Raw genomic sequence first — 17,500 nt, 5'->3', positions numbered from 1 at the left:
CAACAACAACAACAACAACAACAACAACAACAACAACAACAACAACAACAACAACAACAACAACAACAACAACAACAACAACAACAACAAGATGAACAGCAACAACCACCAATACATAGACAATCAACTTCTTCCTCTACATCAAATGCAACTAATAATTCTGACTTATCAAGTATGAGTAGTGGTATAAGTAGTGGTAATATTTTAAATAATAATAATAATAATAATAATAATAATAATAATAGCCAAACAACAACTAATACAAATAACAATAATAATAATAATAATAATAACAATAATAATAATAATAATGGTCAATTAAATTCATCAACATCAAGTACAGTATCATCAAATTCTTATAAATCAACAATTTCAATTATTTCAAAACCAAGTTCAGAGAAATCATGGGACGTACCATCTGATTTTGATATTGTAAAGTGTAAAGAAATGGCTGGTAAAGATATTGAATTTATTCTTTCAACCTTAAGTGCAAACCAAAAAACTTTAAACACAATTACAACAACTACAACAACAACAACAACAACAACTACAACTACAACAACTACAACAACAACAAATTCAACATCAAATTTAAATTCACCAACAACTCCACCAATAACACAAAATGATTCTAATAATAATAATAATCAAGAAGAAATTGAAAAAATTGAAAAAAGATTAAAAGCAAAACATGATATATTAGTAATAATGGAAATTTTAAAACAATTTAATTTTGGATTTGATGTAATGAGTGAATCAGAATTAGAATCAATGATGATTGATGAAATGGAGAAAAAAACATTTTTATTGGCAAAAAAGATATTATATTTAAAGATGGAGATTTTTAAAGCGAATGTATCAATAAAGCGTACTTATATTTTGTATTCAATAATATCGAGCATTTCAAAGTTTATACAAAGCGGTATTGTACCAACAGAGATAATGTCGATTCCATTAGAGATGACAATAACAATGGGATTATCAACTGGTTTATTACCACATATCAATGGTCAAATCTATAAAAAAGGTTATATCACCATAAAGAAGAGTAGAACCTTGGGTACTAAATTCTCATCGAAATGGGTGGTATTATCACATGGTGAACTATTAATTTACTCTAGTGAACGTGAAGATCAACTTTTAATTAGAAAACCATTGAATGAAACAACTCAAATCTCTGTAATTCAGTTACCTTCAAAAGATGGCTTTTCAAATGGTTTCACTATCAATTTCGATGCAACTTTGAATGGAATTGGTGGTGGCGGTGTTAATGGTATCGGTGGTAATGAAATCACTGAAGAATGGAGTTTAAGTACTGGTAGTCTAAGTTCATTGAATTTAAATGGAGGAAGTGGTGGCGGCGGCGGCGTTGGCGGTGGTAGTAGTAGTGGTAGTGCAATTAGCAATAGTAATAAAGTTAAATCAATAACCTTTTGTTTCGAAACCTCTGAAGATATGATCGGTTGGATATTGGCTTTCGATGGTGTTTCAAATTCAAACTTTAAATCTTCAATGGACTTATCCCTAAAGGAACAATATCTACAATTGAATAAAACAAATCATAAAGGTGGCTCCTTTAGATATGCAGACGAAGAATGGATCTATTGTGATGGTAAACTAACGAGCTCCTGTTGGGATAATGGTAAAAGTTTACACTATCAATGGGATGGTTGCACTTTAACTCCATCTCCAACCACTCAAGTCTCTTATGGTAGAGGAAGATGGAATGGTGTTTGGTTAACTTGGTATGGTGATGACTCTAAAACTTCAAAAGAACCTTACTTAAAATATCTCTATCAATCACAACAAAAACAATATATAGTTGATAATTTCCCAATTAGAACTCAATATTCTTGGACTTTATCTAGACATTTTTTAGTTTCTTCCTCTGGTGGTGGTGGTGAATGGATCATTGAAGGTGATGTTCCTCCAGTTTTAGTAATGTTAGTTCAAATGATGAAATATTATAAAGTTGGAAAATAAAATAAAATAATAATAAAAATAAAATAAAATAAAATAAAATAAAATAAAATAAATAATAATAATAATAATAATAATAATAATAATAATAATAATAATAATAATAATAATAATAATAATAATAATAATAATAATAATAATAATAATAATAATAATAATAATAATAATAATAATAATAATAATATATAAATATTATATAAAATATAATAAAAAAAAAAATTGTAAATGTAATATAATAAATCTAGATTGTTTTGTTTTTTTTTTTTTATTTTAGTTTTTCAAATCTAGATTGTTTTTTTTTTTTTCATTCCTGCTTATAAAAATACAATTTGAATATTTTTTTTATTTTTTACTTATTAAGTTCAACTAAAAATTTTTTTTTTTTTTTTTTTTTTTTTTTTTTTTAATATAAAAAATCTATTTTTTTATATAAAATATATTCCCTACTCTTTATTCTTCAAAATAAAAACAATTAGACAAAAAATTAATTTCAAATAGTTATATTCTAAAAATAAAATATCCATTTTTTTTTTTTTTTTTTTAAAAAAATCCAGTGTCATTAAAAAAAAATTTTTAGGGAAAAAACACTGAAAATATCTAATTTTTTTTTTTTTATATTATTTTTTTTTTGATTAATCAAATACATATTTTAATATAAAAAAAAAAAAAAGAAAAATATGGATACTTTATTTTTTAAAATATTTAGAAATATGTTTTTATTTAAAAAAATTTTTAGTTATGTAAAGAATAGTAGATTTGGGTTTACATCATTAAAGAGAAAACCAATATCAGTTATTTTAAAAGATAAAAAATTATTAAGTCAATATTATCAATCATATGTTTACAATAAATCAATTACCAATGAAAATAGTATTAAAAATGAATATGATAGTATTTTATATTTTATGATTGAAGATGCAAGTACAATAACATATGAAATGTTTAAAACTTTATATTGTGATAACTTGGATTATTATGAAAATAAGACAGAAAGATTAATGAAATGGTATTTTTTATTTTCAGATGATATTAAAATTATTCAATATTTAATTGAACAACGTTCATTAAAAATATTTATTCTTTCAAATATAATAGATGAAAAAAAATATATGACAAATTTAGAATCTTATATTTTATTTTTAAGTAAAAATAAAATATATAATTCAATTTCTTCTTCTTCCTCCTCTTCCTCTTCTTCTTCCTCTAATTTTAATCCATCCTCTTCTACCTCTACTTTTAATTTAAACTCAAACTCATCAACTAGATTAGAAACATTAAATTATTTAATTGAAACTTTTAAAAAAGAAACTAACAAATCAATAAATAAAGAAATAGAATTATCACATGAAGTACTATTACAAAGTTTAGATTCTACATGTGAAATTGAATACCATGAAAGATTATTTAAATTATGTTTAAATGATTTAAAAAGATCAGAAATTAATATTGCAAGACTTTTAGGAAAATTAATTAAAACTGGTAATTTAGAGATGACAGAATTATATATTAAAGAATTTAAAAATTTTCAATGTACTAATGAAAAGGAAATTGAAAATTTTTCAATTATAACTTCAAATAATTCTATACTTAGTGATGGTGTATTAGATATAATTTATAAATCTTTAAAAAATTCAATTTCAGTATTTATTAAATTGGTTAAAAATAATAATATTAGATTTAATGAATTCGAACAAATTAATAAATTCTTTTATTTAAATCAATTATCTATTGAATATTACTATCAAGTTATTGAATATTGTGATGAAAAGGGATTACCAAAAAGACTTGATGCAGAATCTTCACAAATTAAAAAAATTGCAAATTTAAAAAGTTTAATCTATTTAATTGAAAATAAAAATTCATTCACTCCAAATTTATCATTTGATAGAGGATATTTATTATTGTATACTACCAAAATATCAAAGGATTTTGATACATTTAAATTTATTGTAGATCCAAAAAATCAATCCCATTTTAAAGGAAAAGGAATTATAAATTTAAATTCTAGTTATCAAATTGTTAAATACTCTTTAGAACATTTATCAAATATTTATCTTGAAAATATAGATGGTCGTATTCAATTTTTAGATGTTTATTTAACAAACTCTTATTGTGATGATAAAGAATTTGTAAAATATATAATTCAAAAAAGAATTGAAAATCCAGATACACTCTCACCAATTCAATTAACCTATAGGTCATTAGATAGAGTTTGTTTAAATGGACAAACTGAACTTGCTAAATTATTCATAGAAAATGAACCAACTTTAAAAATTGGTATTTCCAGAGATGCAATTAATAATGCTATAAAATCTGGTAATTTAGAAACTGTTGAATTGCTTAAAAATGTTAAAATAACAAAATATGGTGAATTAAAAGTAATTCAAGAATCTTCAATAGAATATATAACTGATAATTATAGAAATGATATATTTGATTCATTATTAAATAGTAGTTATTCAAAGATTTTAAAAGATAAAATTTTTTCAATGAATATAATAATACCTGAAAATATTTTTAAAATTTTAAATAAATAAATAAAATACTCAATAATTATTATATTTAAACTTTATTATTATTATTATTATTATTATTATTATCATTATTATTATTATTATTATTATTATTATTATTATTATTATTATTATTATTATTATTATTATTATTATCAAAGAATGGATCTGATTGTGGTGGATTTGATCTTGGAGTTTCGATGACTGGGATAATATTTGTACCAATACAAAGTTTTGGTGAAGTTGGACTATTTTGAAGACAAAGTTGTTGAGATACGCAAGTTGTATTTGTACAACGTTCATATTCACATTGTTGACTAGTTTGATTACAAAATTGAATGGATAAACAAAACCTTCCAAAACATTCAAATTCTCTTTCGAAATTATTTTCAAATTCAATACAAAATCCATCGAAACCAAATTTTCTACATAACCAATGTGGTGGACATTCTTCACAAAGGAAATCATTACCCAATGTATCAAACGGGTTAGGAACACAAGTTGTATTTGAATAAGGACTTTCACCACAAATAAAATCTTTAGGACAAACAAATTCTGGTCCTACAGTTTCACATGTTTCATTATTTGGTGGGAATTCACTATCAATTGTTTTATAACATGAAACTGTATTTAAACCTGTTAATGGTAAACATGTTGTACCATATGGACATTGAATCAAACTACAATTGGTTGGTACACATGTCATTTCACCATTTATAGTTTTACAAATGAATTGATCAGGGCATGGTAAAAAACAATCATCTGTGCCATATCTAATAACTTCATTTAAATTCTTTGTAAAATTGGTACAAACTGGTATTGGTTTACAACATAATGATTGAGAATCTTTACAACTTGCAACACTTTGATATTTACAACTAAATCCTTTTAAATTTAAAAAAAAATATAAAAAAATAAAAAAACATATTAATTATTTATTTATTTATTTATTTTTATTATTTATTTATTTAATATTATTATTTATTTATTTACCTTTATTTTCACAACCTAAATTTAAACAAGTTATATTTGGTATTGGTATTATTTCATAACCAGGAATTTCATCCATATCACCCCATAATTCATATAAAATTCCATTATTTAAATTTCTAAGACAATTTTGAATATTTTGTTTTTTATTTGTTAGATAATTAATAACAGTATCAACTTCTAAGCATAGTGGGGATTGACCAGGACAACAACTTGTTAATATTAATGCCATACACATTGGATATGCTGATAGACATAGATCTAGTGATAATAATTCACATCCTGTTAAACTATTTGTAATTTTTATTTTAATAATAATATTGATAATTAAAAATAATAATAGAAATAGTTTTCTAAATCCATTCATTTATTTTTAATTTTATTTTCATTGTTGTCAAATTCTATTAATAAATAAAAAAACAATTATAATAATAATAATAATAATAATGATAGTGATAATGATGATAATCCCAGTGTGTTTTATTGTTTGTGTGTTAATAAATAATTTTAAAAATTTCCAAAATAAAAAAAAAAATAAAAAAAAAAAATAAAAAAAAAATAAAGTTTATGTAAAATAATGTTTTTTTTTTTTTTGTTTTTGATTTTAACACCCAGTGTGTTTAATTTTTATTTGTATTTTTAATTTTTTTATTTTTAATCTCAAACAATCAAATAAATTTTTTATTATTTGGTATTAAAAGGTAAGCACTTTTTTCTCCTATTCCTACCCCAAACTATCTTGGTATATTTGAAAAAAAAAAAAAAAAAATTTCCCCAAACCCATGCCCATATAAATTTTAATATGGGGACCTGGCCGCTTAATTTAATTTATTTATTATTATATACTAATTAAATTTTAAAAATTACTATTATTATTATTATATACTAATTAAATTTTAAAAAATGTAATTTAAATTATAAAAGAAAAAAAAAAAAATTTATTATACTATTTAAATAAAAAAGAATATAAAAAAAAAAATAAAAAAGTAGATAATAGATATTAATATTATTATATAAATAAAAATAATATAAATAAATAAATAAATTTTAAAGTTATTCTAGATCTTCAAATGTTGGATTAAACTCTCCTAATGTTATTGGTGCATATATTTGAGATATAATTTCGGAACCAGTACAAACACGAGGTGATGATGGGTGATATTGGAAACATATCATTTGAGGGTGACATGTTGTTGGTGAACATCTTTCAAATTCGCATCTTTGTGAAGTTTTATTACAAAATTGAAAATCTAAACAAGAACCATCAATACATGGATTTTCAATCATAGGTGTATCTTTATTAAATTCTACACAAAATCCAGACCATCCATATTTGTGACAAACCCAATTTTTTGGACATATTGAACAATCGAATAAATCTAAAATAAATGAATCTATAGGTGGTACACATGAGAAATTTGTTGGACTTGCACTACCACATACAAAACCATCTGGACAAACAACATTACTACAATCTTTATTATCAATTCCTAAAAAAAAAAAAAAAAAAAAATTAATTTTAGATAATAATAATAATTATTATTAAAATATATAATTACCTTTATCAATTTCAATAATTTTAAAACAACTTACTACATCTAAACCTTTTAATAATTTACATTCAGTACCAATTGGACAATTTAAATAATCACAAGATGATGGTAAACAAGAATTACTATTATTTACAAAACGACAAAGATACCCATCTGGACATTCATTAGCACAATTTTCATTACCATAAACATGTTCATTTAAATTAATTATATTTGAAAAATTAGAACAAGTTGGCTCAGATGCACAACATGAAGACTGATGTGGAGAAATACAATTTGTAACTGGTTTTAAAACACAATCTAAACCTTTATTTTCACAACCTAAATCTAAACATGTTTTATTTGGTATTGGTATAATTTCAAAACCAGGTATTGGATCCATATCACCCCATAACTCATACAAAACACCACTATTTAAATTCCTTAAACATGCTTTTAAAAATAATTCTTTATTTGTTAAATATTTAATAACTGTATCAATATCTAAACATAATGAAATTTGTCCAGGACAACAACTAGTTAATATCAATGACATACACATTGGATATGCAGCTAAACATAAATCTGATGTTAAATGTTCACATCCTGTTAAACTTTCAATAAATTTAATATCATTAATAAAAATTAAAATAAATAATAATATTAATAAAAAAAAATATTTAAATATTTTTATTTTATCAATATTCATTTTTTTTTTTTTTTTTTTTTTTTTTTTATTAATTTCTATTTTTATTATTATTATTTATTACAATTTAATAAGTGAGTGGATATTGGAAAAAAAAAAAGATATAAAAAATTATAAATAGATTACAAAAAAAAATAAAAATTATAAACCATGAATGAATTGAATAATACTTTTTTTTACAATTAACCACACCCCTATGTTATTTTTAATTAATTATATATATTTTTTTTTTTTTTAATAGTATTTTTTATTTTTTTAATTTTTTTTTTTTTTTTTTATTTAAAAAATGGAAGTCATAGTTATAATTAGTTTTTTTTCTTTTTTTTTTTTTTTTTCCTTTTTTTCCTTTTTTTTTTCTTTTTTTCTTTGTTGTTTGGAGCGTACGTATTATATAGCTTTTGATATTAATATAATATTAGGTATTTAAAAGAGTTGTATTGTTGTTTGATTTGTACTGTGGTTCTTTTTTTTTTTTTTTTTTTAATTTTTTGGTGGTAATGAAATGAAAGTGGAAGTTTGGATTTTAATTTTGTTTTTGTTTTGTTTTTGTTTTTGTTTTTGTTTTTGTTTTTGTTTTTGTTTTTGTTTTTGTTTTTGTTTTTGTTTTTGTTTTTGTTTTAGTTTTAGTTTTGATTTTGATTTTGATTTTGATTTTGATTTTGATTTTGATTTTGGTATTGGTATTGGTATTGATTTTGATTTTGATTTTTGATTTTAATTTCTTGTTGGGAAATTAATATCAGTTGTTATTATTTTAATTATGATTATATAATTATTTAATGAGATAATGGTTTAAAGTATGGGTGTTCCATAGCTTCTCTTGTAGTTAATCTTTCGGCTGGGTCATAACGTAATAATTTTTCCAAAAAGTCAATGGCCTCTGGTACTGCAAGATGTTGGTTTTCTTTGGTAATAAATCTTGACCATGGTTTCTTTGGATGTCTATTATTTTAAAAATAGTGATAATTATGTGTGGTTAATAAAAATTGCTAAAAGAGTGTTTTTAAACTAATAATCTTCCCTTCTGATCTGTTAACTTATTTTCATTATTATACTTACTTTCCAATGATACTAAGGATAGTATGATCAACAACGATACCATATTTATCTAAATAGGCATAAAATTCTTCTGTACCTAAAATCTTTACAATCTTTACTAATTGATCAATATTATCATGACCATGGAAGAATGGATCTTTTTGGAAGAGCTAAAATAAACCAACAAATAAATAAATAAATAAATAAATAAATAAATAAATAAATAAATAAATAAATAAATAAATAAATAAATAAATAAATAAATAAAATGATTAATTAATAAATTGTATGTACTACATTTATATATCTATATATATATATATTTAATTATTTATTATTAATTTTACTTACCATACCAGCAAACATACAACCAAGACTCCACATATCAAGACTATAATCATAATCTTCCATATCAACCAATAATTCTGGTCCTTTGTATGGACGAGAAGCAACTCTAACGTTGTAATCTTGATTTGGATGATAAAATTCGGCAAGACCCCAATCGATGAGATACAATTTTCTTTTTTGATGATCAATCATAACGTTTGATGGTTTAACATCTCTATGCATGATACCGTTTGAATGACAAAAATCCAATGCGTGTAATAATTCTCTAATGTAATATCTTACATCGAAATCGGTGAGTGTTGGTGAGAGATGTTTGAAATCGGTATTGTTGATATACTCAAAAATTAAGCTTGGTGTCTTTGATTGTGGATCTCTAACGACATCATATAATGTAATGATATTTGGTCCACCACAAAGATTTTGAAGAATCTTAATCTCTCTCTTAATCTTCTTCTTTTTAACTGGTTTCAATACTTTAATTACACATTTTTCATTGTTTTTAATGTTGGCACCTTCAAATACTTCTGAATATTTACCTCTACCTATTTTTCTAATAATTTCATAATCATCTTGAGTTCTAAATATATAAATAAATAATTAATAAAAATATAAATTATTATTATTTTTTTTTTTTTTTTTTCTTATTTTCTTTTTTTAAATTATTTCTATTTTTATAGAAAAAAAAAAAATTTTTGTTCTTCCACACACTGTTTTATTTTTATTATTTTAAAATTATATCCCTCTTTTTTATTTATAGTTGATTCATTCACTTCACCAATTGATTATTATTACAATTATTATTAATTTTTATTATTATTATTTTATTATTATTAATTATTATTATTTTAATTTTATTATTATTATTATTATTATTATTACTTTTATTATTATTTATTTTATTAATTATTATAATTATTTATTTTTTCACTTTTATAGTTTTTTGTGTATATTATAATTTTTTTATAATTATAATATCAATTTTTTTGATTCTTTTGTTTTTACTTTGTTATTTTTTTTTTTATTCTTATATTATTTTGTTTTATTTTTAAACAACATACTCCCATTTAACATTTAAAGCTTCATAGTTCCAATATTCCTTTGGTTTGTGAAGATTTACATCACAATATATTCTAGCTTTATTTCTAAGAATACGATTTTTATTTTTTTTACTTGAATGATTCATTTTTTCGCTATATTATAATATATGAAGGCTGTATTCTATTATCTATAATAAAAATAATACTAGCACAACAAATAAATAATAAATAAAAAATAAAAAAGAAAAAAAAAAAAAAAAAAAAAAAAAAAATTTGAAAAAAAAAAACGTCGAAATTGAAAAAAAAAAAAATAAAATAAAATAAAAAAAAAAAACTTCTAAAAATTAAAACTGCTCGAAAAAAAAAAAAAATAAAAAATAAAAAAAAAATGCGCTTTGTTTAAATTGTTATTATAACTAATAAAAAAAAAAAAAAAAATAAAAATAAATAAATAAATAAAAAGCTTATATTTATGTTTAAAAAAAAAAATAAATAAATAAAAAGATAAAAAAAAAGATTAAAAAATAGAAATTAATTGTCAAAAAAATAAACTTTAATTTTTCAAGTTTTTTTTTTTCCAACTTTTTTTTTTTCCAACTTTTTTTTTTTTCCAACTTTTTTTTTTTCCATTTTTTCTTTTTTTGGAATTTGCAATTGGGTTACTAATTTTAAATTTTAAAAAAAAAAAAAAAAAAAATAGAAAAAAATTGTCAAAAAATAGACACAAATGTCAATCAATAAATTAAAAATAATTTAAAAAATAGATAATTTTTTTCCAAAAAAATAAAAAATAAAAAATAATAATAATAATAATTAAAAAAATTAAAAAAACAAATAAAAATAAAAAAAATAAATAAAAAAAAAAAATAAAAAAATTTTATTATTATTATTATTATTATTATTATTATTATTATTATTATTATTATTATTATTATTATTATTTTTATTATTATTATTATTATTTTTATTAATTATTATTATTTTTATTATTATTATTACTTTATTGAATTCCTTTTGATTCACGAATTCTTTGTTGTTGTTGTTGAATTACACGTAAATTCTCTTGATATAATTCTTCAAATAATTCTAATTCCTCTTCAGGTAATTGACTAATGACAGTTGGTGGTAATTCAACTAAATATCTTGAAGGATCATTTGAGAAAGCCATAATATTCATATTTGTAGTATTTGTTGAATTTAAACTACTAGTTGTTAAATTTAAATTTGCACTTTCTTTAAGTTTTCCAATCTCTTGTAATAGAGTTGTCTTTATGATTTCATCTTTTTTCATCATTTCATTCAATAATTGAATATCACGATCTTGTAAACAAATTTGTTGTTTCAATTCTTTATTTTCATGTGACAGTAATCTAAAAGTTGATATTAAATCATTGATTTGTTTATCATAATCTTTCATTTTCTCTAATAATAATTGTTTCTTTTCTTTTTCATTTTGTAATTCTTTTGATAATTCAATATTTAAATTTTCATAAAATCTATAATCATGATCATCAATTAAACCATTATTATTTTTATTATTATTATTGTTTGTATTATTTGTATTATTATTATTATTCTCTAATTGTTGATTTTTAAATTCTAATTCTTTTGTATAATCCATTAAATTACTTAATTTTGAATTTAATAAATTTTTAATATCTTCAATTTCTTTAAAAACATTATTATTATTATTATTATTATTATTATTATTATTATTATTATTATTATTATTATTATTATTATTATTATTATTATTATTATTATTATTATTATTATTATTATTATTGTTGTTGTTGTTGTTGTTGATGTTCGGGATACTATTTACATTAATTTCATCATTTTCAATGGATGATGATTGTTGTTGTTGTTGTTCGGATGATGTTATGGTGGTTAAAATTGTATTGATTGGAATTGGCGATGTTGTTGTTGGTTGTTGTTGTTCAGGTGGTGGTAGTGGTGGTGGTGAGGTTGATGGTGGAGGTGATTGTGAAATTGGTTGTAAATCAGGTTCAATCTTAAATACAAGTTTTGGTTTTGAATTACTATTTAATTGTTTATTATCTAAATATGGTGATGATGATGGAGAATTTGAAATATTGGTCATCATTGTTTTAAGTTTTGATGTTGGTGTTGATATACTACCTGATGTTGGTGATGGATTGGCAATATTTGTATTATTACTTGAATTTCCAATATTATTATTATTACTATTACTATTATTATTATTATTACTACTACTACTACTACTACTACTATTATTATTATTATTATTTACAATTTGATCAGACTTTTTACCTTTTGACCAACCTGATTGAGCAGTTTCTTTCATAATCTCTTTAATTTGATTTATTTTCAATTCATCTAAATGTAATAATAATGGTAATACTTCTTTCTCACCAACAATATATCCAATTGTACTAATTGTTAAAATTGCAATATCTCTATTCTCTTTAACTGGATCATCTACATTCTATTATTATTATTATTTTTATTGTTTTTGTTATTAAAGGTTAAGAGAAAAAAAAAAAAAAAAAAAAAAAAAAAAAAAAAAGTAAGTAATAATAATATTAATTTAAAATTAAATTTTAAAATTAAATTTAACATACTAATGATAAAGCATTAACCATTATTGAAACATCATTTTTAAAACAAGATAAAGGTGAAGCCATAACTAATCTTCTAAACCATAACATTACTTCATATTTTAATTTTGAAACTTTACTATTTAATAATAGTTCAATTATGAAATCTAAAACTTCATTAATTTTTAATTGTCTATCCATTATAGTATTTAAACATGCATGAATACTATCACATAGTAATGGTCTCTTTTCTTTAAAACTATCCAACATTATTGGTACCAATGATATAATATGATTAAAAAATAAATCTCTTGATAATTTCTTTACTAATAATTCCGTTGCATTAATTGTTGTTAAAATTACAAATATATTTGAGTCACCAAGTAACTTTTTTTAATAAATTTAAAAATATTTAAAAGTATATATATAATTAAAATTTTAATATATTAATAAATAATTATTATTATTTTTTTTAAAAAAAAAAAAAAAAAAAAAAAAAAAAATGTACCTTTGCCATTGTATAAGAAATTTTTGAATAATCTTGATCAGATAATTGAGTAATTTTCTCATGAGATATTAAAGGGATGAAAACATCAGCAATACCTTGTTTTCTAATTGACCAAGACGGATCTTCAGAAAGTTTATAAAATTCATAAAGTTTACAATGAATTTCATCTGGATTCGTATCGAGTGATGGTGATGTTGAATAATTACTTCCTAAACTACCGCTAGTTGCTGTTGATAATGTTGGTGATGATGATTGTGGTGTTGTTGCTACTGTATTATTATTATTACTTTGTGCACCAACACTACCACTATTATTATTAGTGCTGTTATTATTATTATTATTATTATTATTATTATTATTATTATTATTATTATTATTATTATTATTATTAGTACTATTATTAGTATTAATAATTGGAATTGAAGATGATAAAGAATTTGGAGTTTGAGTAGAAGTTGCAATTGATTGTTGTTGTTGTTGTTGTTGTTGTTGTTGTTGTTGTTGTTGTTGTTGTTGTTGTTGTTGTTGTTGTTGTTGTTGTTTAGTTTGTTTTAAATTTGCAGTTGATCTAAAATTTCTTAGAGATGGTGATTGTGGTATTGAAGATTTTGAATTTTTTAAATTTGAAATTGCTTGTTCAAAATCTTTATATTGAGTTGGTCTTAGTGATTTTAAATGTTGAGTAATTTGATCACCTAACCAAATATAAAGTTGAACTGATAAATTCAATGCTTCAACTCTAACATCCTTTGATTGATGTTCAAAAAATCCTAATAAATCTTTTAATATCAAATCAACTGGTACATTAGCTGAAACACCAAATTGTTTAACAATCTCTTTTAATGTATATATACATGATATTATAATCTTTGGTGCTTTATTATTACTATTACTATTTGATAATATTTCACAAATATATTGCTAATAAAAAAAAAAAAAAAAAAAAAAAAAAAAAAAAAAAAAAAAAAAAAAAAAAAAAAAAAAAAAAAAAAAAAATTATTTATTATTAATATAATATTTGTTTTTGTAAAAAAGAATAAATAAATAAATAAATAAACTAAACTTACAATTACAATATATGGACCAATAATTTCAACTAATAATAATAAACAATCAATTGATTTTAATTTTATGGAATCACGTGAATTGAAACAGTTGTCAACGATTGATGTAATTAAATCAGAATAGAAGGATAATGGTGTTGATGGTAAATGTACAAAAGATGCTTTATCTAAGAATGCATATAGGACTTGTAATGCTTTCTCTTTATTGGCTGGTTGTGGATCAATTAATAATATCTTTTCAAACGATGATGAATACTTTGCAAATTCACTTGAATTTGGATCCTTTATATTATTAAATAATGTTAACATTTCATCATATCCACTTAAACGATCTTTAAATTTTTTAGATTTAATTTTATTACCAATACTACTCATATTTTATTTTATTTTATTCTATTTTTATTCTATTTTATTTTTATTTTTTGGGGGATGATTTATTTATATTTTTTTTTTTTTTTTTTTGGTTTTTTTTTTTTTTTTTTTTTTTCGGATTGCTTAAAAAAAAAAAAAATAAAAAAAAATAAAAATAAAAATTAAATAAAAAAAAAAAAAAAAAAAAGATATTTTGAAATGAAAGTATTAGAGATGAAAAAAAAAAAAAAAAAAGATATTTTTTTGTTGGTTGTAAAATAAAATAATAAAATTAAAATATTTTTTTTTTTATTTTTTTTTTTTTTTTTTTTTTTAGAAACTAACTGATTTTAAATTAATTTTAATCAGTTGTTTTTTTCATTAATTTATTTGTATTGAATTTTTTAAAAAATGGAAAGGTAAAAATAATAATGATAGATATTAAAATAAATATTAAAAATGCAAAAAATAAGTTTTTGATTATTCTCCATAGACTAGTACCAGTTGATTCTTGTTCTTCATCTAGTCCTTCTTCTTCTTCATCATAATGATCGCCATGTATACGAAGATTATCTTCACTTTGAGGTTTAATTTTATTATTACGATGATCTTGTAAATGTTTATTAACACCACTCGTACTGAAATTATGAGTATCTTCCAATATGGATGTTGATCTATAGATTACGGGTAAATATCTTTGAACGAATGATACATCTATGGTAATGTTTCTCTTGGCGGTTGGACTTATCACTACTTTTGCTTTTATATAATGATTTAAATGTGATATCTCTGATAGATCGGTTATCATTGATTTAATTGGAGTATATTGAATACATGGTGCTAAATCATCATCTGAACATTGTTTAACATAATATCTATCACCAACTGGTAACAAATGAGTATAATCATACCAACAATGTGGGAACTTTATTGAATTTGCATCACGTTTATAAGTTGATCCACCATCAATATGACTAAATAATGTTAATTTGAATATTAAACTATTTCTTTTATTTTCATTACATTTGAAATTATTTATATAATTATTTTTATAATTATTATTATTATTATTATTATCAATATTATTATTATCATTATTATTATTATTATTATTATTATTATTATTGTTATTATTATTAATATTATTTCTAACTATGTCTGGTGAAGTACGAATATCTCTCATACCACACATCCATTCTGATAATAAATGTTCAATTGGTTTATACTTTCTATTATGTTCTAAATAGTTTGTAACCCTATTAATATATTTACTCCTTATTATGAATCCATTCAAACCTACTGATGTCTTTATTAAATCCCATTTTGGATTATACAATAAACTCTTTTTCAATAAATACGGTAATATAGATATTGTTGAACTACATAATGGAAAATCATCTTCCATTATCATAATATATTCTGCTTCATTTTTAACAGTTCTTAACATCTTTACAATATCTAAATTCTTTTGTCTCATCTAATTAAAAAAAAAAAATAATAAAAAAAAAAATAAAAAAAAAAAAGAAAAAGAAAATGTTAATAATATTTCTATTTTATAATTATAATAATAATAAATAAAACTTACTTTAAAGGTTGTTTCATTTTTATTTAAATAATAAGAATCATCGAATGATGGTATTGCTTCAGTTTCTATTAATCTACTTGGATTATCCATAAAAGAAAACATATCTCTAAATTTATATCTATAATATTCTTTAAGTTTACTAAAAACTGGATGTTGTTTTGGATTGTTATTAAATACTAAAACCTTAATATCTAATCCTGACAATGGGGTAATATCTTTAGATTGATCTTCAAAACTACCTAATATCTCTGAAAGATGATCTTTATTGGCTTCTCTTCTAACTGATGGTATTACAATTAATAATTTACCGATACTACTACCGCCTTTATTTCTTTGTGATATATATTTATATTTATTGTAATTAATATAATCATCTTCTTCTTCCTCTTCCTCTTCCTCTTCTTCCTCTTCTTCTTTTTCTTCTTTTTCAAGTTTTGCTTCATTTTCATTATTTATTTGTATTTCTTCAATTTTAACTTTATTTTCTTTTATTTTATCTTCATTATTATTATTATTATTATTATTATTATTATTATTATTATTATTATTATTATTATTATTATTATTATTATTATTATTATTATTATTATTATTATTATTATTATTATTATTATTATTACTATTATTATCTATGATTTCAATTTTAATTTCTTCTTTTTCATCTTTCTCATCTTTTTCTTTGTTTTTTATTTGTTTTTCTTGTTGTTGTTGTTGTTGTTGTTGTTGTTGTTGTTGTTGTTGTTGTTGTTGTTGTTGTTGTTGTTGTTGTTGTTGTTTTTCATCTTTTGTTGGTAATGACCTTTTCTCTGGTTGATTTTGATTTATATTTGGTGATTTTTGAAGTTTAAGAGAGGGTTTTCTAATACCTCCTTCACCGACTAATAGTTTTTCGTGCATATTTGAGAATCTAATAAAGTTGTTGTTCAATTCTAATAATTCTTCCTCTTGAACATCTTCGAAATCGAATGGGTTATTCCAACCTTTACTATTATATTTATTTTTATTTACCCTTAAGAAATCTATTGAATATGAATTCACTATATAATTTATGATCAATACATTAAATAATAATAAAACTAAGAAAATAGAAAATAGAATTTTAAAATTCTTTGTAAAAATTTTTAGTGAGACCATTTTCTTTTTTCTTCTTTTTTTATTACTTTTTTAATTATTATTATTATTATTATTATTATTATTATTATTATTATTATTATTATTATTATTATTATTATTATTATTATTATTATTATTATTATTATTGTTATT

General features: G+C 20.9%; 7 protein-coding genes across 7 annotated transcripts in view; 2 read left to right on the top strand and 5 right to left on the bottom strand.

Moving 5' to 3' along the window:
* The window catches only part of DDB_G0276989 (hypothetical protein), a gene marked incomplete at both ends in the record, with an annotated part of 2,832 nt that extends 849 nt beyond the window's left edge, over window positions 1–1,983 (top strand). Inside the window, one exon of the mRNA XM_637805.1 lies at window positions 1–1,983. This exon is cut by the window's left edge and continues 849 nt beyond it. Coding sequence (XP_642897.1) covers window positions 1–1,983 — 1,983 coding nt within the window.
* A 674-nt stretch (window positions 1,984–2,657) lies between these two features.
* DDB_G0276991 (hypothetical protein) lies at window positions 2,658–4,517 on the top strand (the record flags this gene model as incomplete). Its single annotated transcript, XM_637804.1, has 1 exon — window positions 2,658–4,517. One exon carries the CDS (start codon window positions 2,658–2,660, stop codon window positions 4,515–4,517), a length of 1,860 nt encoding a protein of 619 aa, XP_642896.1.
* Window positions 4,518–4,542: 25 nt separating this feature from the next.
* DDB_G0276807 (hypothetical protein) lies at window positions 4,543–5,850 on the bottom strand (the record flags this gene model as incomplete). The annotated part of the gene is made up of 2 exons (XM_637803.1): window positions 4,543–5,378; window positions 5,487–5,850. 2 exons carry the CDS (start codon window positions 5,848–5,850, stop codon window positions 4,543–4,545), a joined length of 1,200 nt encoding a protein of 399 aa, XP_642895.1.
* Window positions 5,851–6,536: 686 nt separating this feature from the next.
* DDB_G0277055 (hypothetical protein) lies at window positions 6,537–7,724 on the bottom strand (the record flags this gene model as incomplete). Its single annotated transcript, XM_637802.1, has 2 exons — window positions 6,537–6,973; window positions 7,043–7,724. The coding sequence occupies 2 exons, from the start codon at window positions 7,722–7,724 to the stop codon at window positions 6,537–6,539; spliced, it is 1,119 nt and encodes a 372-aa protein (XP_642894.1).
* A 773-nt stretch (window positions 7,725–8,497) lies between these two features.
* Window positions 8,498–10,290, bottom strand: casK (protein serine/threonine kinase; the record flags this gene model as incomplete). Its single annotated transcript, XM_637801.1, has 4 exons — window positions 8,498–8,663; window positions 8,781–8,929; window positions 9,111–9,684; window positions 10,166–10,290. The coding sequence occupies 4 exons, from the start codon at window positions 10,288–10,290 to the stop codon at window positions 8,498–8,500; spliced, it is 1,014 nt and encodes a 337-aa protein (XP_642893.1).
* Window positions 10,291–11,144: 854 nt separating this feature from the next.
* Window positions 11,145–14,673, bottom strand: DDB_G0276805 (hypothetical protein; the record flags this gene model as incomplete). The annotated part of the gene is made up of 4 exons (XM_637800.1): window positions 11,145–12,614; window positions 12,751–13,113; window positions 13,235–14,155; window positions 14,302–14,673. The coding sequence occupies 4 exons, from the start codon at window positions 14,671–14,673 to the stop codon at window positions 11,145–11,147; spliced, it is 3,126 nt and encodes a 1,041-aa protein (XP_642892.1).
* Window positions 14,674–15,010: 337 nt separating this feature from the next.
* Window positions 15,011–17,368, bottom strand: DDB_G0277053 (hypothetical protein; the record flags this gene model as incomplete). The annotated part of the gene is made up of 2 exons (XM_637799.1): window positions 15,011–16,126; window positions 16,235–17,368. The coding sequence occupies 2 exons, from the start codon at window positions 17,366–17,368 to the stop codon at window positions 15,011–15,013; spliced, it is 2,250 nt and encodes a 749-aa protein (XP_642891.1).
* Between the last annotated feature and the right edge of the window lie 132 nt (window positions 17,369–17,500).

The sequence above is a fragment of the Dictyostelium discoideum genome (genome assembly GCF_000004695.1).
Source record: "Dictyostelium discoideum AX4 chromosome 2 chromosome, whole genome shotgun sequence".
In the NCBI taxonomy this organism is placed as follows: Eukaryota; Evosea; class Eumycetozoa; order Dictyosteliales; family Dictyosteliaceae; genus Dictyostelium; species Dictyostelium discoideum.
Note: the sequence above shows the minus strand (reverse complement) of the source record. Positions and strands in the feature narration are given on the sequence as shown.